The 22,572-nt window shown below is 39.8% G+C and overlaps 1 protein-coding gene across 1 annotated transcript in view; it reads left to right on the forward strand.

Annotated features, from left to right (window-relative positions):
• The window catches only part of EPDR1 (ependymin related 1), a 30,192-nt gene extending 14,136 nt beyond the window's left edge, over positions 1 to 16,056 (forward strand). Inside the window, exons 2-3 of the mRNA XM_065939920.1 lie at positions 13,071 to 13,279; positions 14,381 to 16,056. Coding sequence (XP_065795992.1) covers positions 13,071 to 13,279; positions 14,381 to 14,577 — 406 coding nt within the window. The 3' untranslated portion in view covers positions 14,578 to 16,056. The remainder of the gene's footprint in view (positions 1 to 13,070; positions 13,280 to 14,380) is intronic.
• The last annotated feature ends 6,516 nt before the right edge of the window (positions 16,057 to 22,572 follow it).

A 22,572-nucleotide genomic window follows, 5' to 3' on the forward strand; every position in this document is an offset into this window, starting at 1 on the left:
CCCAAGTCTTTGTAGACTGTATTTTGTTAACCTTGAACCTTTTTAAATTAAAAATTTTTATTGAAGTATAGTTGATTTACAATGGTTTAGGTATGCAGAAAAGAGGTTCAGTTATATATATATACATATGTATATGTATATATATATTTCAGATTCTTTTCCATTATAAGTTATTATAACATATTCAATAGAGTTCCCTGTGCTATATAATAGGTCCTTGATGTTTATCTATTTTATAGATAGTTGGGTGTATATGTTAATCTTTGAATTTTATTAACATCTCTTGGTTAATGTGCAGTTCTAGGGAAATTTCTGGAGGCTTGTTATTTTTTCTTCTCTATTTGTTCCTTGTAAAATCTCTCTCTACTTATCATGTACTGATTCTCTTACACCTGCACCCCCCACACACACATTTTTTATCTTTTCATTAGCCTTTCATCACTTTTTGTGCTTCTTTCACTTGAGCTCTGGAATAGCACCTTTTAACTCACTGCTTCTGCTTTTTGTTTTTGTTGGTTCCCATAGCCAGTCTGCTTCATACTATTTTCACTGCACTTTCTATCTTGATAATCATATTTTCATTGGAAAGCTATTCTTGTGGTCATACATTATTTCTTTTCTTCTTAAATGCAAAATCCCAAATCCTAGTGAAAGTGAAAAATAAGACTTGTATTTTTGTGTTGTTAACTGTTAGCTGGAAGGCTGTGTGCATGTGTGTTTGTATTACAACGTAGTGTGTGCTGTGTGCTAAGTTGCTTTAGTCGTGCTCAACTCTTTGTGACCCCGTGGACTGCAGCCTGCCAGGCTCCTCTGTCCATGGGATCTCCAGGCAAGAATACTGGAGTGGGTTGCCTTGCCCTCCTCTAGGAGATCTTCCCCACTCAGACATTGAATCCGTTTCTTATGTCTCCTGCATTGGCAGACAGGTTCTTTACCACTAGCGCCACCTGGGAACTATTACTTTCTGCTGAAAAGCAGAGTGCTGACTATATGACCCTGACTTATGCTTGTATCCTCCCAACCTCCTTAATACTCCTGACATGAAGTTTTAGAAATCACCATGTACCATGACAACATGGGTATCTCAGTACTAATGAGGCGTTTTCTTTTAGTGGTGGTAGAAAAAAAACCCTCCTAGAATTATTGCCTCATGAGAAATTTTTTATTATTATCTTTCATCAGATGAAAGAATATATGCCTACATATTGCCAGTATTCATCCAGATACATTTCTTTGGGGGAAAAAATCTCTTTAGTTTCTCTTGAGCATCCTTTTCTTCTTTTGAACTAGAATCCAAGTAGTGGAGGCCCATCACCTTACAGCTTCTTAAATTGCACACATAATTATTCTTTGACTTGACTTTTCCTAGGGCTGCATTCTCAAGTAATTGAATTTTCCTTTTGTTATATGCGGTTGGCATCAGCCTGCACGATGAGTTGGTGTCTAACATGACAATGTTGAAATAGTGTTTTTCTTTTATGTCTCATGATTACTGTAGGGTGTAACTTGATCTTGGTATACGCCAGAATGTCAAGTGGCCACAGCTCAGTTCTTCCTGCTGAGAGTCAGAGAGCCGGCATGCATTACTAATCTATTATACTGCATATTAAACAAATCCAAAATTTGTCCAATTTCTTCCATAAAAGCCAAAGTACTTTTGTAATCACAATATAATATTTGTCCACTCCCTTTTCTGTAATTTAGTATATCTTGGAAGGCCAAGTACTTCTACGTGAATGGGAAAAATCATTCCTTTCCCCTGTGGAAGGACGCAAAGAGTGTGGTATTAGTGAATTAAAGTGAGTCTGATTGGAGATCACAATTTGGGTTTGATCATGGCATCATTATTTACTACTAAATTATGCTCCGAGCCTCATATTTTCTCATCCATTTTTTTTTTAATGAAAAAAGCTAATAATGTCAGCCAGCTGAATTTGCCAGTTTGTAACTTCTGCCCTATACTGTTTTTTTTTTTTTCTGACTACCCCAGTTCAAGACAGAAAAACAGTTGCCTTTTGGCTGTGAAGGCAGTAGCTTTTGGGTTCATTTATGCCCAGGCCAGGCTCTGGTATTTCGAGTCCTAGGATTAACCAAATCCTTGGACGCTGCTCCTTCTGGAAGGGAAGGCTTTCATAGACTTGTTGTTATAAGGTATCCAATAGGTAATATCTATGAAGTATTCCTTTTTACTTATTTCTTCTTTTGGCTGCAGAAAATTTGACTGTCATTGGCTTAAATTAAAAGGATGTTTGTTGTTTACTTCAGAACTCTGGTGATATGTGTTTGTAGGTTTGACTCAGCAGTTTCATCAGGGGTCCTGTTTCTTCTCCATCCATCCACTCTGCCACTCTCAGTATGCTGACTCATAGTTGCAAGAGGGTACGCTGACATGTTGCCTCATGGCTTCAAGATGGCTGCCTTGACTCCAAGCCTTACGTTCTTACTCAACTATGTTCAAAGAAAATGAAGGAAGTGGAACAGAGATTCTCTTCTCTTTTTTATGAGAGCAAAGAAATTTCCAAAGGATTCCCTTTCCCCATAGACTTATTTTTAGGTCTTCAAGACCAGAACTGATAATACTCCTAGCTTCAAAGAAGACTTAAGAAAATGAGTATATGAATATACTTTCTCAGCCTCTATATTGAGAGGCAGGTCAGGAAGAATGGGTGAGAATGCCTGCTATGTCTTCCACAAAAGGGCTTATTATGCCTCAGAAGTGCTGTCTTCTTCATCTCTCCATTTCATCTGAATGAATTAACCTTTTGCTACATAGTAGATCGCATCTTAATGTGTACATGTTAAGTGAATAGTTTACTTGTTAAACATTAACTGATAATGGTAAATACAACTGTAATCATACTTTCCTACAAAGCTATAAATCCTTGCATTTATGCAATAATTTCACATTCATTATCTAAAATTGTCTTCATAATAATGCTGTGAGATTTAAAATTTTGGTTTCTCTTTACATATGGAAAATATAGAGTTTAAAATTATGATGATATAGTTCACCACTGGTAGACTGTGATCCTTAATTCCTTGACCAAAGCTTCTTTACAGTGTTTTTAACACTGTAATGTCTGTAAACATTATCCTGAGGTAGGAAAATTAGACAGAAAGGTTTTCTCTCATTTTCTCATAGTAGCATACACTTACAGTACCTTTTCTAATGGGAGGAAATTAATGATACTCTACACGCAGTTAAAAATTCCACTGTTCCGTTTCGGGAAATAGTAGTACCTCATATCAGAGAAGGCAATGGCACCCCACTCCAGTACTCTTGCCTGGAAAATCTCATGGACGGAGGAACCTGGTAGGCTGCAGTCCACAGGGTTGCTAAGAGTCGGACACGACTGAGCGACTTCACTTTCACTTCACTTTCACGCATTGGAGAAGGAAATGGCAACCCACTCCAGTGTTCTTGCCTGGAGAATCCCAGGGATGGGGGAGCCCAATGGGCTGCCATCTATGGGGTTGCACAGAGTCGGACACCACTGAAGTGACTTAGCAGCAGTACCTCATATAATATAAAATGGGAATTTCCTTTTGATCCAACAACCCCAGTTCTTAAATTTTAAATAGGAATATAAAAACAGAAAGCAATAGGGCTTGTCTCCAATTTTTATTTAGTATTGTTTATACTAACAAACTGTGAAAATAATCTAAGTGGTCATGAGTAGGGAACTACTGATGCAAATTATGGTGTGTGTGTATATATACATACATACAAGAGAAATGTGCATCTAATAAGTATTGTAAAGCATTGTCATGTAGGAAAATTGATGGAATCATTGATTACAAATTCCTAAATAGTAGACTGAACCCAATAGCACATGAAAAAAAGAATACATTATGATTGAGGTTTATTCCAGGAATGTAAGGATGATCCAGTTTTAAGGAATCTGTAAACATCTATGAAAGGTGGATGATAAAATTCAATTAACAATCTTGATGCAAAACATTCAATAAGAACAAATTGATGCTTCCTTAATATGATGAAATCTGTATCATTCTTAATGTGCTTAATGTTGAAACCATAGCCCCTTTTCCACTAAACTCAGGAAGAAAACAAGAATGTCCATTAGCTCCATTTTATTTAATACTGTGTTTGATTCATTGGCCAATATAATCAGAGATAGAATATTTAGAGACATGAGAATTAGAAAAGAAGAGATAAAAATGAACTCTGCTAATGATATGGATGTGGTATACTGCAAAACACAAAAGGTCTAAAGAATAAAACTAATTCAAACAGTAAGATAATCCAGTAAGGTAATTGTATATAAAATTAGCCTGAAAAATCAATAGCCTTAATATATACAAACAATAATCTAGAAATAGCAAATAACAATGGGAGGTCTCATCTAAAACAGTAACATCAAAAACAACAAAAGACTAACTACTTATGAATAAATTTAAAGAAAATGTGAAAAATCTGTATAAGAAAAATTTCAAATACTGCTGATATATACAAAATGACAAAACAAGATTTGAAAATATGTAAAGACATGCAAGGATGGGCACAATAAAGTGAAGAAATGGTAAGGAGCTAACAGAAGCAGAAGAGATTAAGGAGAGGTGGCAAGAATACATAGAACTATAAAAAAAGGTCTGAATGACCAAGATAGCCATGATGGTGTGGTCACTCACCTACAGCTGGACATCCTGGAGTGTGAAGTCAAGTGGACCTCAGGAAGCATTACTATGAACAAAGCTAGTGGAGGTTATGGAATTTCAGCTGAGCTATTTCAAATCCTAAAAGATGATGCTGTTAAAGTGCTGCACTCAGTATGCTGGAAAATTTGGAAAACTCAACAATGACCACAAGACTGGAAAATGTCAATTTTCATTCCAATCCCAAAGAAAGGCATGCCAAAGCACATTCAAACTACCATACAGCTGCACTCATTTAACATGCTAGCAAGGTTATGCTCAGAACCTTCAAGCTAGATTTCAGCAGTACAAGAACTGAGAACTTTCAGGTGAACAAGCTGAGTTTTGAAGAGGCAGAGGAACCAGAGATCAAATTGCCAACATTTATTGGATCATGGAGAAAGCAAGTGAAAGTGAATGTTGCTCAGTTGTGTCTGACTCATTGTGACCCCATGGACTAAACAGTCCACAGAATTCTCCAGGCCAGAATACTGGAGTGGCTAGCCTTTCCCTTCTCCAGGGGATCTTCCCAACCCAGGGATCGAACCCAGGTCTCCTGCATTGCTGGCGGATTCTTTACCAGCTGAGCCACAAGGGAAGTCCAAGAACACTGAAGTGGGGAGCCTATCCCTTCTCCAGGGGATCTTCCCAGCCCAGGAGAACCTGCACTGCAGGTGGATTGTTTACCAATTGAGCTACAAGTTCCAGAAAAGCATCTACTTCTGCTTTATTGACTATACTAAAGTCTTTGACTGTGTGCATCACAGCAAACTGGAAAAATGTACCAGAGCACTTTACCTGTCTCCTGAGAAATCTGTATGTGGGTCACGAAGTAACAGAACCGGACATGGAACAACTGACTGGTTCAAAATTGGGAAGGGAGTGTGGCAAGGTTGTATATTGTCACCCTGTTTAACTTCTATGCAGAGTACACCATGTGAAATGCCAGAATGGATGAAGCACAAGCAGGAATCAAGATTGCCAGGAGAAATATCAACAATCTCAGATATGCAGATGATACCACTCTAAAGGGAGAAAGTGAAGAGGGATTAAAGAGCCTCTGATGAGGGTGAAAGAGGAGAGCAAAAAATCTGGTTTGAAACTCAACATTCAAAAAACTAAGATCATGGTATCCAGTCCCATCACTTCATGGCAAATAGAAGGGAAAAAAGTGGAAATTTTTTCTTGGAAATAATTTTTTTAAATATAAAGATTTTATTTTCTTGGGCTCCAAAATTACTGTGACTACAGTGACTAAAGTCATGTAATTAAAAGACACTTGCTCCTTGGAAGGAAAACTGTGACAAACCTATTAGCATATTAAAAAGCAGAGACATCACTTTGATTCCAAAGGTTTGTACAGTTAAAGCTATGGTTTTTCCAGTAGTCATGTATGGATGTGAGAGTTGGACCATAAAGAAGGCTGAGTGCTGAAGATTTTTCAAATTGTGGTGCTAGAGAAAACTCTTGGACTGCAAGGAGATCAAACCAGTCAATCCTAAAAGAAATCAACCCTGCATATTCATTGGAAGGACTGTTGCTGAAGCTGAAACTCCAATACTTAGGCCACCTGATGTGAAAAGCAGACTCATTGGAAAAGACTCTGATGCTGGGAAAGATTGAAGGCAAGAAGAGAAGGGGGTGGCAGAGGATTAGATGGTTAGATAGCATCACTGACTCAATGGACATGAATCTGAGCAAACTGGCAGATTGTGGAAGAGAGAGGAGCCTGGGAGTGCTGCAGTACATGGGGCTGCAGAGTCAGACACAACTTAGCAACTGAACAACAACAAGGACTTTTTTTTTTGTTTTCGGGGAAATAGGATAACAATATCATACAGGTATCCATTCTTCCTTGGAGTAGGAAATGGCAACCCACTCCAGTATTCTTGCCTGGAGAATGCCATGGAGAGAGGAGCCTGATGGGCTACAGTCCATGGGGCTGCCGAGAGTCGGACACGACTGAGCAACTGAGCACTATTCTAGTCATTGTGGAAGGAAAGTGACTGGGAGGGGCCAGAAAAGACTTCAGAGGTGCCACAACTGGATATGAATGGGGGATCCCAATTCTTCAGTTTGTAAACTTTATCATGCTCTACACTTTAGATTTATGCAGTCTACTGTATGTTCATTATGCTAACCCAAAAAGGAAAATGTGTTGTTTTTTTAAAATCCTGACATTTCTTATCAGATTGGCACACATCCAAGTTTGACAGCATGATCTGTTGGCAAGACTACAAAGGAAACAGGTGCTCTCATTTATTACTGATAGAAGTGCAAAATTGTACAACTCTGTAAAAAGAAATTTGATAATATTTAACAAAATGATGTTGTCCTTGTAGTTTCATATCAGTGATTTATTCAAAATGTATACCTCCAAAATGGCACAAGATTATTTGCTGTGGTGTTTGGGGCAATATAATAAGAATGGAAACAAGCCAGTGCTCACCAGTAGGAGACTGACTAAATACCCAACGCTACTTACACACAATAAACTACTGATATGACCATAAGAAAGAATTATGATAACCTCAGTGTATTAATAGAAACTAGAAAAAGCAAGGTGCCAAAAGTATATATAGTGTTCTACACTTTTTATAAAGAAGAGAGAGCAGTAAGAGTACATACATGTGTCTGCTTATATTTTTGAAAGAAAATAAAGGAAAATAACAGGGAAGCCAATGAAAAGTGCTATTTATCGGGAGATCAAAGGATGGGGCAGGGGTTGAGATGGGGCAGGCAGATGAGATTTCTCTGCATGTGTTTTTTAATATTTTTCTGAGTTCTGAAACGTGATAATTTTTACATGTTTAAATAATAAAATTAAATCAAAGAGGAAAAGTGTGAAGTCCTTGAATTGACAACAAACAAATGAACCTAATGACATCTCAACCTGGAAATGTACCCACTCAGGGAATAGGCTTAATCCAAGAGAATTTTTACTGCAGTATTGAGTTGTATTCTAAGCATGAAAAGAACTACAATGAAATTTTAAACTTCACTGGGCAGTTTTATTCTTTGATAACACTTTTGAAAGTATTTCAAAGCTATTATAGATTAAGGAAATAAATTTGCTATGTTTTTAGATTATTTTAAGTGAAAATATATACAAACATAAAAAAATGATAAAGAATAACCTATAACATTAAATTTAGATTGGAAATATCTGTATGAGCTCACGATTTTTTTTTTTTTTTAATGTACAAGGCCCCAACCACTAAAATATTCTCAAAACAAAGACATCCCAATGACGATGAGCACATCTAGGGCTCTGATGTTGGTTTCGAAGTTATTTCCCAGTTAGGTTCAGGGATCCTTAGAGAAATGACTGATTTTAGATTTGGTGCAAGAAAAGTCTAAGATGAGTCTGGGACACTTGTGTCACAGAAGGCCATGAGTCACTCAAAGACTAATGTAGTCATGTTATAAGTCACAAATATCATGTAGAAGGAGCTCCTACTGACAAAATTGGCATAATTTGAGGATCGGATGGAATAATGACTTTAATCATTTGTTGTATGTTAAATAAAAACCCAAGAGTGCAGAATGATACTAGATCCATGGATACTAGATTCATTTGCTACACCACTGGTAACATTGTATCAGCCATCAGTGAAATAATTGATTCAGGAAATGGTTTTACCTAAAATGATTGGTGACAGATATTTTCAGCATCACAAGGTATTACCCACCAATTACTTGGCAGCTGGGGCTTCCCAGGAGGCTCAGTGGTAATGAATCTGCCTACCAATGTAGGAGACACAAGAGACACGGGTTATATCCCTGAGTCAGGAAGATTCCCCTGGAGGAGGAAATAGCAACCCACTTCAGTATTCTTGCCTGGAAAATTCTATAGACAGAGGAGCCAGGCAGGCTATAGTCCATGGGAGTCACAAAGAGACAGACACAACTTAGCAACTGAGCATGCACACACTTTGGCAATTGCAAAAAGAAATGCCTTTATGATGGAGACATTTGGAGTAATTACATGACTTGGTGATCAAAGTTGGTAGCATTAATAGTGGAATGCGACATACCTGTCTTCTGATGTGATAGGACATGAAGTACAGAGTCTTATTTGTAAGAGATGTTTGGAAAATAGAGCAAATATGATGAAATGTAAAAATTGTTGAATTCAAAATGGCAGATATAAGGGTGATCATTGTACTAGTCCCTTCAATTCCTGCATTTTAAAAATATTTCATAGTAAATTAGGAAAAATGATTTGACGTCTGTATTTTTTGGAAATACTTGGAAGAATGTTGTTTTTGTTGTTGTTTAGTTGCTAAGTCATGTCTAACACTTTTGTGACCCCATGGACTATATAACCCACCAGACTCCTCTGTCCATGGGATTTCCCTGGCAAGAATACTGGAGTGGGTTGCCATTTCCTTCTCCAGGGGATCTTCCTGACCCAGGGATGGAACCCATGTCTCCTGCATTGGCAGGCAGATTCTTTGCCACTGAGACTCCAGGAAAGCCCACTACCAAGGACAAACTGTTGAACTTAAAATACAGGTTAGAAAATATATATATAACTATTTTTGTAAAATGTGGTTCATACACTAAAAATTAATGTATTTGCATACTTATGTTCATAGCAGCACTATTTACAATCCCAAAAGATGGAAACAACCCAAGTGTTCATCCTCAAATGAATTAATAAAAAATATGTGATCTATACATTCAGTTGAATATTAGTTAGGCTTATAAAGGAAGGAAGTTCTGACTCATGCTACACTATGGATGAATCTTGAGGACATTGTGCGAAATGAAATAGCCCAGTCACAAAAAGGTATGATTCCACTTATGTCAAGTACTCAGAGTAGTCAAGTTCATAGGGACAGAAAATAGAATGGTGCTTGCCAGGAGCTGGGGAAGGAAGAAATGTGGAGTTGTTTAATGGGTATGGCGTTCCAGTTTTGCAAGATGAAAAGAGTTATGGAGATTGGTTGCACAACAATGTGAAAGTACTTAACACCACTGAACTGTACACTTAAAAATGGTTAAGGTGTTAGATTTCGTGTTATGTGTATTTTACAATTAAAATTAAAATTGAGAAACCAGAAGACACGCATGCACAGAGTTGTTATTTCTGTAAATTAGAGTTTCAGTTTTTAGGGAAATGGATTTTTCAGGAAACAACAGAAATTGTCCATGCAGCCTGAGAATTTTATCAGAAGCCATAAAAATCCTTTGTCCCACAAGGAGAGAGGCAAAATGGTGCCTGGGCACTCCTCTGCAGTCGGGCTGCTGTGGAAAGCTTGGCCTGCAGACCCCTCCGCTGGGCCTGGAGAGCCTGAGATCCCAGCGTCAGGCCTCCTGGGAACAGTGCTTGGCTTGGTGTCTGGCCAGCGAGGAGGCTGAGTTTGCAGGCTGTTTTCAACCCAGGGCTGGCTTGCCTGCCTTGTCCTTCACACCCATTCTAGCCCCCCACCTTGCTTGACTGCAACCCAGGGGTGTGGTTTGTGACTCCTGTCCTCACAACTTCCTTCTCTTCAGAGCCAGGCTTTGATCTCACCTCCCAGGATCCAGTTTCTGTTGAAGTCTGTTACTCTTTTATATCCACGGGTTATTACCCGCACAGCATCCCAGACAGATGATTCATTTCAACCCTGGCTGATCTCTGCATTGTGACCTTCTGGCTTAATTGGGCTCCAGGCCTCTTTATCCTGGTTGTGGTAGAGAACCCACATCTTGACTGTGAATATGTTTATATACACATACAAGCCATGAACATCTTCTTTTCCAAAACTTTGAATGGGGCAGTGCTAGCGTTAATATCCATATGGAATTTTGAAAAGATGATTATACAGTTCTATTTTGCTTCCCATTCAATTAATATTTTCTGTTTTACTTAAGGCACTGTCAACTTAACATCAGTATCAGACTATGCCCTCTTTTTTTCAAATTAAATATTTTGAAAACTTGGAAAAGTACAGAGAACATCATAACAAAACACCTGTGTTCAGACCACCCAGAAATAACAAATGTTAACCTTTTGCAGTGATTGTTTCAAGTCTAGAATTCTCGTTTTTAGATTAAATTTACTTCTGTGTATGGACAGAGCTGGCCTCGGGCAAACAGCGAAACTGGCAGAGCTCCTTTTCTGCTGCCCTCCCCTCTTGCCCCACAGGTGACTGACAGGCGTCCATCCGTGCCCTCGGCTCTGCCGCGGTCTGTGTGGTGCCTCTCTTAGAACAGCTGTGCTGGCAGCTGTTCCCGGGGCTCTCGATGGAACAGTGGAATCCTCAACTGTATTAGAAATGAGTCCTGGTTATGAGTCACACAAAAAGTTCCAAGCATAAAAAGGAAAGTTATTAGAACAAAGGAAAGATCATAATTCTGCAGATGGATCTGTAGGCACTGGGCCCCAGAGAGGAAATACATTCAGAAAATGAATAGCTGTTGGAATCCCAGCTTGTTGCTGCTTCTCTGCTCCTTCTTTTAGTTCACCTATTGCAAATTAGCCTCCCATGACTTCTGAGTTTACGTATGACACGACAGCCATGAGAAGTGACTGACTAGTAGACGTTTGGTATCAATTCCACACGTCTGAATGAGAGACAATCTGGTTGTTCCCCACCTCCCCACCCCTCCCCTGGTCAGATGTCCCCCTGTGGTCTATGACCACAGTGGAGGGTGACCCCTGTGGAGGGTGACCAGCTCACACACATAAACATGGCTGCTAGGCTTCCACTTTTGTGCTTATGTGGATTCTCAGGCTGAGTTTCAAGAAGGAAGCCCCTCTTTCCTGCACCTGGCTGCATATCTTTCAGTTGCATACAGCTAGAGTATCAACCAAAGCTTAGGAATGACTGTCTAGCCTGAACACATTAAACTTGGGGAAGCACAATAAGATGAAGCTGATGGTGAGAGAAGGAGGATGGAGACAACCACTCCTCAGGCCATACAGCATAGGTGCTGCTCTCACTGAAAGGGTCATGGAGAAGGATTTGTGTATGAACAAGGAATCCCCTATGATGACTGGACTGTGCTCTAAAGTTGATGCTAATATTTCTGTATTCCTTCCATGAATGTTTAGACTCTGATGTGCCACAGTCCAACTCCAAACTCCTCCAAAGGACTTATAGTTTGATGTGAACCATGCTTCTATATGAGAGATTTGCTCCATTTTTGAGCAATAGTGCATAAAATGAACACTTCCATTTCTTCCTCCAGTCCCTCACACTTCTCAAAGTCTGTGCTTGGGTTTTATTTTCATAAGACATGTCAAACATTTACTGGAATAAGCAGGGTCAATATTTCTAAATACATAAAATGAGGTTATATTCAAATTTTTATGCTAGCTCATAGAAAATGGAAGTATAATACTAATAATGGTACTATTTGACCATTAGAAAGTTATCATTTACAATATTGTTTTGAAGAAGATAAATTTCAACCCCTGACTTGAGATGGAAAACAGGCATCCTCCGGGGGTCTGTGGGGTGGAGTGAGCCTTATGTACCACGGATGAGCTGTTGACTATTGTTATTTTCTCATGGAAAGCTATTTCTCTGGGCTCTTCTGCCTTCAGATGTGTCGAATTTCACTTCTGAAGTCAGGATTGCAACCTCACACTGGGTCAGCAAAAGTGCCCCGAGTTTTAGACTGACAGCTGTAGGCATGGAAGCTCAGCGAGCTTCATCCAACATCAGGATGGCTTAGTTTTAAGGAAGATACAAGGCTGATGACCACACAGCATGCAAGGTGATGGTGGGTGGTCTGTGAGCTCAAGCACAGCCTGGGAGTACTGCCGGCTTGCTCTGCACAAAGTGTGTGCACTGGGCGTGCGGGATGAGGCTGAGAGCATGCAGACAGACTCCATCCAGTGACGCCCTTTGATTGGGGTCCCTCAGCTTCTGTCCTTGCCTATCTCAGCTCATTCCCAGTGCAGCCACTCCTCACCAAAGCCCGTCCCTGTGATGACAGTTGAGACAGTGGGGCCCAGTTGTATGGTACATCCTCAACTCTTGTCGTCCTGTCTGGAGCATATCCCTCTAGACTCATTGCTGCAAGGACTCAACTAAGGTCAAGAGTCAAATCCTCCTGTGTCTCTAAGGCTAAAATGTGACAAACCAGCTGCTAACTCAAGGCCTCCTCACCTCCTCATGCTTGTATCCCAAGCAGAGAGTCTGTCATACAATAGGTACTTGATAAGTTAATAGGTAACTGATAGGTAATTGATAATTTTCTCAGGAATATTCAGTTTTGACCTCTGAGCTTTATTTTATATTCAAGTTGTTCGGGTGCCTAGTGTTTATAAATGAGTAAATAATTGCCTCACAAGCAAAACTACTTTTTTTTCTATTTTAACAGTAATTTGTATCAAAGGCCTTTGACTTTTATGCTGATAAAAGGCATGGTGATTGAAACATAAAGTCCTGAATGTTTTCTCTTAATCTGTCTTCCAGATTATTTGAATATATTTTGCTCTATAAGGATGGAGTGATGTTTCAGATCGAACAAGTCACCAAACAGTGCTCCAAGATCACCCTGACAGAGCCCTGGGACCCTCTGGACATTCCTCAGAACTCCACCTTTGAGGACCAATACTCCATAGGGGGGCCCCAGGAGCAGATCACTGTCCAGGAGTGGTCGGACAGAAAGTCAGCCAGATCATGTAAGGGTTCAACAAAGTATTCAAGTATTGCATCTCAAGAGGCAGGAAGGGAAAAAACATTTAAGCTCATTAAGGAAGGCAGTCATTAATAAGGAAATTCAGAAGCTTAATCAAATTGTTTAACTCCATTGAAGTGCTCACGTGTACTCTGTTAGTTGTGTAGTGCAGGGATCTCAGCATTGCATTTGAAACCCCTCAGCCTTCTAAGGCCCCCCTGTAACTTTCTCCACTTTGACTGTTAAGGGATGCCCCCAAGGCCTGTGACATGTTTGTCTAAGGCACATGTGAGAATTGGGCACCTACTTTTCCTTCCCCCAAAACACTAACTAAAGTTGTAGTGACCAGATCGACCGCCATTATGAATCTTTTGTGCAGAGATGTGACGCTCTTCTCTGCAATGCTGCCCACACACCTTCCCCAAGAGTGTTTCATAAACACAGGCCTTTATTGCTGTGGAAAACAGTGTGATGGTTCCCTCTGAAATTAAACACAGAATTACCATATGACTTAGTAGTTCTACTTTTTGGCATATACCCCAAAGAACTGAAAGCCAGGACTTAAAGAGATAACTGTACATCCATATTCACTGCAGCACTATTCATAATAGCCAGAGGTAGAAACAACCCAAGTTTCCATCAGCAGACACATGAGGAGACAAAGGTGGTGTATGCATACAGTGGAATATTACTGAACTTTAAAAAGGAAGGAGATTCTGCTACACATGACAACATGGATGAACCTTGAGGACATTATGCTAAGTGAAATAATCCAGTCACTAATGGACAGATACTGTATAATTTCACTTAAATGAGTTACATAGACTAGTCAGACTCAAAGAGACAGAAACTAGAATGGTGGTTGCCAGGGGCTGGGGGAGGGGGGAATGGAGCATTAGTGTTTAGCGGGCACAGAGTTTCAGCTGGGGGAGATGGAAAATCTCTGAAAATGGATGATGGCAGTGCTTTCATAACAATGGGACTGTATTTAGTGCCATAGAACTGTACTTAAAAGTGGTTAAAATGCTACATTTTACCACTATTAAACATACTGTATTTTGCCTGTCTTCTACATTAAAGACTCAACCTGCCTTCCTCGTTATAGATGAAACTTGGATTGGCATTTATACCGTCAAGGATTGTTATCCTGTCCAAGAAACCTTCACCAAAAATTACAGTGTGATATTGTCCACACGGTTTTTCGACATACAGCTGGGCATTAAAGACCCATCAGTGTTCACCCCACCAAGCACGTGCCAGACAGCCCAACCAAAGAGGATGAGTGAGGACTGCTCCTGGTAAGACTACAAACACCGAAGGGACAGCATCAGACATCAGATACAGCGGCCCCACCTCCAGCCAGATTTGAGACTTGAGAAATGAGAGTCTTCGTTGGAGATAAATATCATAATTCTTTGATATGCTTTTTTTGTATGTATGGTTTTTGACTACTTGGGCTAGGTTTAAAAAAGGAATGGAATGGAGAATATGTAGTAATATATAAAGAGATGGCAAACACAGGGATCTCAGGTATTTCCAGAGCCTGTCTGGACCCTGCGCTTTCTGTGTATGCAGGTGTATAGGTGATGTGGTGGCATACGCAGGATGAGGGGAGGGTCATCAGGGGTGAATGTGTTACTACTGACATTACTGGGATTATGCTGGCACATAGCTGGATTGCTGGCACATCATGATAAAAAGAGCAGACTGACTGTGGTCAGTGTTAATATTAAATTTTAAGCTCTCTATACACACTGGCCCCCTTATTGCCTATGCCAGGGTAGGGATTGCTTCCACTGCTCCATCCCTCCAGCACCTCCTCCTTTTCCCCCACCCTGTGCTCCCTTGGTCTCTGACACAGTGATCTCTGAAAATCCCTTCTGGCCTTAAGAGCTTTATGGCATGACCCAATCAATGTAAATACTTGGGGAGGAAATAAAAGGCTATAGTACAAAGAAATGATTCCTCTAAAGATATATTTTTACATAGGAGAGTTTGGAAAATCTTAATGTCTATTTCTGGGTAAGCATGAGCCATGTATTCTTCCTTTTTTCTATGCAAGAGTATTGATATGTGTGCTGAATCAACTTGTCAAGAGACCTAAAGAGACAGGTAGCATTCTAAAAATAGCACCGAACTGGGATTCAGGAGACTGTTGTTTCTGAAATCCAGGATGAGAACTCCCTTGTACTGGAGCTCCTTTGATTCACTAGATAGACTGTGCTTCCTCTAACATCCCTGGGGCAGGATTTCATAACCTCTTTGTTGGTCTGACTTCTGCTCATCCTTCCCAGGTCAGCTCATGCATGGCCTTCAGAGGCTGCTCCCAAGCCTGGACTGGGTGCACCTCGTAGCTTGAACAAGTTATTCTGATAATGCTTACTAGGCTGTGTCAAAATTTCCTGCTTCCTGGACACTCTGACTCACTAGCCTGACTATGAGTGCCATGAGTATGGCTACCATGTTCTGTTTACTTTTATATGCCCAGCACTAAGTGCCTGGCACATGGTCGGTGCCCTATAGTTTGGAGAATGGAGAATGCTAGCCTCTCTGGTCCTTATTTTCTCATTTGCTAAATGGGATTGGGTTTGCTGATTTCTAGGGAGACATCTAGTAATAAAATTTATCATTCTAGATTTTTTCTAATATTGTGTTTTATCTGGCCATATATCTATCCATCATCTATTGCCAGGAGAAATGTGTGACACCTATGTTATGCTGAAAACAATCTGTATCACTCACAGTTTATCTATACTGTTTCAATAAACAGATTTAATTGCACTTCTCAGTGTTCTTTGATATATTTGTTTTGTGATAAATATGTATTCAGTTCAGTTCAGTCGCTCAGTCATGTCCGACTCTTTGTGACCCCATGGACTGCAGCACACCAGGCTTCCCTGTCCATCACCAACTCCCTGAGTTTACTCAAACTCATGTCCATTGAGTCGGTGATGCCATCCAACCACCTCATACTTTGTGGTCTCCTTCTTCTCCCATCTTCAATCTTTCCCAGAATTAGGGTCTTTTCAAATGAGTCAGTTCTTTGCATCAGGTGGCCAAAGTACTGGATTTTCAGCTTCAGCATCAGTCCTTCCAATGAATATTCAGGACTGATTTCCTTTAGGATGGCTGGTTGGATCTCCTTGCAATCCAAGGTACTCTCAAGAGTCTTCTCCAACACTACAGTTCAAAATATGTATTATCTTATAATAAATATGGCTATCAGTTCAGTTCAGTCACTCAGTCGTGTCTGACTCTTTGCGACCCCATGGACTGCAGCACACCAGGCTTCCCTGTCCATCACCAACTCTTGGAGCTTACTCAAATTCATGTCCATGGAGTCAGTGATGCCATCCAATCATCTAATCCTCTGTTGTCCCCTTCTCCTTCCACTTTCAATGTTTCCCAGCATCAGGGTCTTTTCAAATGAGTCAGTTCTTTACATCAGGTAGCCAAAGTATTGGAGTTTCAGCTTCAGCATCAGTCCTTCCAATGAATATTAAGGACTGATTTCCTTTAGGATTGATTGGTTGGATCTCCTTGCAGTCCAAGGGACTTTCAAGAGTCTTCTCCAACACTACAGTTCAAAAGCATCAATTCTTTGGTGCTCATGGCTATAAGGCATGAGCCTTATATGGCTTATATATGGCTATAAGGCAGTCAAAACACTCCTCTAATGAATAAAGTGCTTCCTAAGATCTACACCAAATTCATTATCTTTTCTCAAAAGCCTGCTTTTCCTCTTTAAAGTCCAAGTTTCCTGGGACAGAAGCCTCAGAGTCATTCTTGACCCATAGTTTCTCCTTCAATCTTCATAAGCACTCAGTGTCCTCAGTTTCACCAAGATAGTTCTTAAGGGTACAGACTCTTGTCCATCCCCTCAGTCACACCCACATCCCAGCTCTTAGCATTGCTGACCTTTGCAAGATCTCTATACCCTCTGTCCTTTTCCTTGTTCTAGAAACCATCCTCTGTTTATTCATTCATTCATAAGCCAAGCCTGAACCCCTGCTATCTGCATTGCCTATGCTGGTTCCTAGAGTCACAGAGAAGAGTGCACCCTGACCAAGGCCAGTATCTGGACTACACAGATGGGGGAGACTTTCACAGCTGCCTTCGAGGTGGTCCAGCTTGATAAAGCCTTAGTGAGTGTTTTACCCACTTCTTTTCTCCCCACCCACAGGATAACCCTGCTCTATTTCCCTGAGCTCTGCAATTTTGCCTTCACCCACCTCAATCTACACCACCACTTGAATGAGAAAGGAAAGGAACTCCTCTTATTTTATTCAGGACATGTGAAGTTGGCACCCTTCATTTTTCAGTTTGTCCACTTTGGGAGTTAAGCCATTTCCCAGTTAAGCTAAATCTTCCTTGCAGAAGGATTTTGTGTCCAGGGGTTCTCCACTGCCTCCAGGAAAAGTGGAGGCTCCACAGCCTGGTGCGCAAGGCACTTTTGATTAGGCCCTGACTCCCTCTCCAGCTTCAGCTCTTGGCACTGGTCTCTCTTTTCAAATGGCCACTAGAGCCTGAGAAATGAAACCTGGGTTACTTCTGGGTACATGGGGTTTTATCAGTCACCAATCTTGTATAAAATTCTCCAGTGGCCAAAATAGTAAAAAAATAAAAGGACTCTTGAATAGGGCAGGGACTGGTTCCTATTAACAGAGAGGAGCATCCAGTGCCTCAATTATCTGCAGATAGTCCTGACATGGACCAGGACCAGGGTTGGGTTTCACTTCGTGGACCCTCTGTCTTGTGTCTCTGACCCTTTATATTACATCACAGCAACTTCCTTCCACCCCTCCCAAGGCAAACTGCCAGGATCCATGCAAGTGCAGGGGTCTTCTCTACCCTTGGCCTTCAACTCTGAAGTCCCTGCTTGGGGACAGAGCCATTCCTCCCTCTCCTATTGGCTCGTGTGAAGTCAAGGGGGCCTGGCCTTTCTGCCCCCAAGTGCTCTGATTATCCGGGTGACTTTCTTGCCAGAGGCTTTGCAAATTGATATGATGCTGCATTTCCTACGACTGGAACCCAGTATTCAAAATATAAAATTATTTAAATATTTTAAAAGGGCAGAAAGTTTAGATCTCTGAGATTTCCTATGATGTACTGAGTTTCCCATCAAGCTAAATTCCACACCATTTGAAAACTCAATACTCACTCCTTGCTGGATTTTCCTTACTAACTCCATCCTCTCAGTGTTCCCTCAGTTATTTTAAATTGCTTTGCTGGTATAGTCACCTGTGTCACACGATTGTATCTTTCAGTTTTTTGAAGTGTGTAGATTGTGTTTCTGTCCATCTACTGAAGGCACCTTAGATGCAGGAAGGGCATCCTTGCCTTTTTTATTGATGAAAAATGACTTCAGTTGGATGAGATTATGAGCCTCCTCAGCCAAAGTCTTGTGAGTAATTTGTGAGATTTAAAGGCCTTGTGAGTGGAAAGCTCTTTAAAAGAATAAACTTAACTTTAACTATATATGGATAGCCTAGTATCAACAATCTTTCTTTTGGGGGGGGGTGTGTGCTGCGTGGTTTGCAGGATCTTACTTTCCTGATCTAGGATTAAACTCAGGCCACAGCAGTGAAAGCACAAAGTCCTAACCACTAGACTGCCAGGGAATGACCTCAATAAAATTTGAGAACTATGCTAGGATGATAACAACTGAAATATACTTTTATTTGTTTTAAAGCAGAATTATTAGTTCAGGAACATGTGCAAAAAAAACACTGGGCTATAATTTGTGGTATATTTTATTCGGGGAGAATGACACTTTTATATCGCTATTTTAAAATTCATATTGCTTTCATTAGGGCAAATATTAACACAGCTACTGTATTTATTTCCTATTTAAAGATGAGAAGTGTAATGTATTTTCAAGAAGTGGGATATAATTGGCAGTGGATACATCTTCCCTGGTGGCTAAGATGGTAAAGAATCTGCCTACAATGCAGGAGATGCGAGTTCAATCCCTGAGTTGGGAAGATCCCCTGGAGTAGTGAATGGCAACCTGTTCCAGTATTCTTGCCTGGGAAATCCCATGGACAGAGGAGCCTGGTGGACTATAGTTCATGGGGTCACAAAGAGTTGGACACAACTGAATGCACACACACAGCATTCTTGGTATTTGGGTAATCTGAGTATATGTGTTTGTGTGTGCTACGCTTCGTTGCAGCTATAACATTCCCAGTGGTATGTTGTATATTTATTTTAACATACAATTTGCTCAAATTGGATAGCTAGGTGTTCTTTTCCTTCATCGGGGTACTTTTTGATGATAAAACAAGTACTCTTCTTATTAAAATAAGACTGTTATCATTATAATTTCACTTGAACTTCAATAAAGGAACTAAAGAAAGCCACAATTAGTCAAAGGTTTTCTTGTGAAATGGTTTTTCAAATCTACAGTATATTATTTAATAACTTCTCAGCCTAGTTAATTAGTTTTCTCAGCCTGGAGAAAGGTTGAGAAAACATTGGTATTAGTTTCCTAACCAGAAGGCACCAACCTAAACTATTGGAAAATTCCAAGTTAACTAAATACACAAACTTGTTTGATTAACAATATAGTCTTGGGATGGGGGGGCGTGGGTTATAAGAAACAGATATTTAGGGTCTCTTGATTTTGCTTCATTTTTGTGGCAGAAGTGGTACTTTGTTGTGGAATCATGGTACAGCTGTCCTATCTTATGGAACAAGTTCCCTTAGCAAAGTCAAGTTTTCCATTAAATTCTACTGCAAAATTTAACACAGTTAAATTCCAGGAAAAACAAAGTTGTGTAAAAGCTAAATTGAAAACTTTTGATGAGAAAAAGACTAAGATAAAAGTTATTTCTGAAACATTTTGTGATCACATTAGTTGATGGGTACGTGTGATCAACAGTTGCAATTTAGTATCTTATTATCAGGGTCCTTTGCTTTTGCAAAACATTTTGATTCTAAAGTATTAAGTAGCCTTTCCTTGGTAGCTCTGGCTGCTCCAAGGGCTTGGGGATAAAAAAGTGAAAACATAAACTGATCTGTCTTGCAAGACCTTAGGAAATTTTAATGACCTGTGGTGTACAGAGTCGGACGCAACTAAAGTGACTTAGCAGTAGCAGCAGCAGCAGCAGCACATTAGCATCACAGGAGTGAATAAAGTGGTGTTTCAAACCCAACAAAGGTGTACACTTTCATGACATGTCTTATTGGTTAAATTTCTCTCACTTAACAGTTTTAATCAGGTCAGCAACCACATGTGTTCTTATTGCCATAACTCACACTATATTAAAGAAACAATAGCACTGCAAAGATTTTAGATGGACCCCAGTACTTCTGGTAGCTTGACATTAAAGGTATTGCTTAGATCTTTATGTGTCTAATATGAAAAATATCATGATTATAGCAATCCAATAAATTCTAGCTCATTCAATCTATGTCCCAAACAGCAAGGATAATTGAAGAGTAAGAATAAGGGTAAGAATAAAAGAATAGGAGAAGGAGGAAAGGGGGAGGAGAAGCCACTTGATATATCATCATAAATTCTCAATCCAAAGTTACTGATATATATACATATATACATACATATAGATAGATAGATAGATAGATAGATAGATAGATAGATAAACAAGAGAACAGTTCAAGCCATACTGGAGCAGCACCTTAGAGATTTCATTTCAAATGTCTCTCTATTAAGTCATCCTAATATACAGCATTTCCAAACTGAATGTTCTTTCCTAAGCCACTAACCATTGGTCTCTTCTATCAGAAATTTAGAATTATTTCCATGTCTGTGGATGTGTGCATCTCATAGTAGACATTGTCATTTAATAATAAAGGAAAACAGCTTGAATAAGAGAGTCTACTAGTTTGGGGGGTACTGTCTCTGCTTTTTCAGTTCAAAAAATTCAAAATTACTTTTATTTTGTCAGAACAACTAAAGTTCAGTATTCTGGTGTGTTCAAGTATGTAGCAATTGAACCTTGGAGGACACCTCGTAGTTTAACATTGTGTGGAAATTATATTATTATGTAGATAGTTCTTATTTAAAAATGGATTATCATAAATTCTAAAAACTCATGAGTCTATTTTACTCTTTCTAAACCCTTTATCTTTCTAGTTCTGTCACGAGAACTTTGCATTTCCTGGATTAAAGGTTAGAAAGAACGGGAAACAAGTCTTTAGATGATTCAGATAGTTCCAATAATATAAGAATGACAGATTAAAAAAAAAAAGTATTTGCAGTGGGTGCTCCTAGAATGCAGATAAAAATTTCCCCAAGTTCTTGCCCTATATAACTATTTGGTATGACCAATTTGTTCAAAAATAAACTACTTAATAATTTTTCTATTTAGATAGATCCATATGTCTCTAGAAGAATGTTAGTAGCAAATTTACTTAATGAAGTCAGATACAAATAGGCTAAACTTAATTGCTCCCAAACTCAGAAATAAGGTTAAGCACTGTGATTGAAAACATAGGACCAATAAATACATAATGAATGGATAAAAGAGTTATTTAGAGATTTAAGCCATGGAAAGAGAAGGTCTGCATATTCAGGGCTGAAAAACTGGAGAAATCATGAAGTCCTATTAAAGCAAGATTGCCATTGGAATGCTATTTCATTAAGACGCTGTGGAAACTGGGCTGATATGAAAGAACACTAGCATGCTCTCATTTTGTCTGAAGACAAAGTGGTTTAGCAGAAGGAGGCTGGTTTCTGTGGAATTTAGTTAGGGAATCTAAGACCAAGGATTTGGCGCTGTTTGCATGCAGGAGAGAAAACTATGGAATCTGGCAGATATCTGGAGAACATTGGGGACAATTTTGAGATTAAAATCATGTGTTGTTACTTTGGGCAAAATCCATGAATATCCAGATTTTACTTCCCTCCCCTGTCAAGGATCCATAGAGGAGCATGCTCAGAAGACAGCCAAGTGAACCATCACCATTATTTAACTGGGATTCTGGTCCCCAAGTACTTCTGTAGGACTCTGGGGAATTAGGCGAGATCAAGCAGAGGAAGTAGAGGCCAAGGAAGCCACAAACCAGAGCAGGGTAAATTACTAGGTGTGTCTACTCTACTACCAATCCCAACTCAAGTAGATCTTATCATCCTGGGTCAGCCAAAGGGCAACACATCAGACCCTCTGGCAGCCGAGGAAGGGAGCAAGAACACAGGAGGAAAGCATTTATCTTGGTGCCTAAGACCACTTACCCTAGACCTTGGCTCTTCAGAGCAATAGCCAACCTGCATGAACAGAAACACCCAAAAAGGAGAGAAATATTTAACTAGGCCTATGGATCAGGCATAATTCA

The sequence above is a fragment of the Muntiacus reevesi genome, chromosome 6 (assembly GCF_963930625.1).
Source record: "Muntiacus reevesi chromosome 6, mMunRee1.1, whole genome shotgun sequence".
NCBI lineage: Eukaryota > Metazoa > Chordata > Mammalia > Artiodactyla > Cervidae > Muntiacus > Muntiacus reevesi.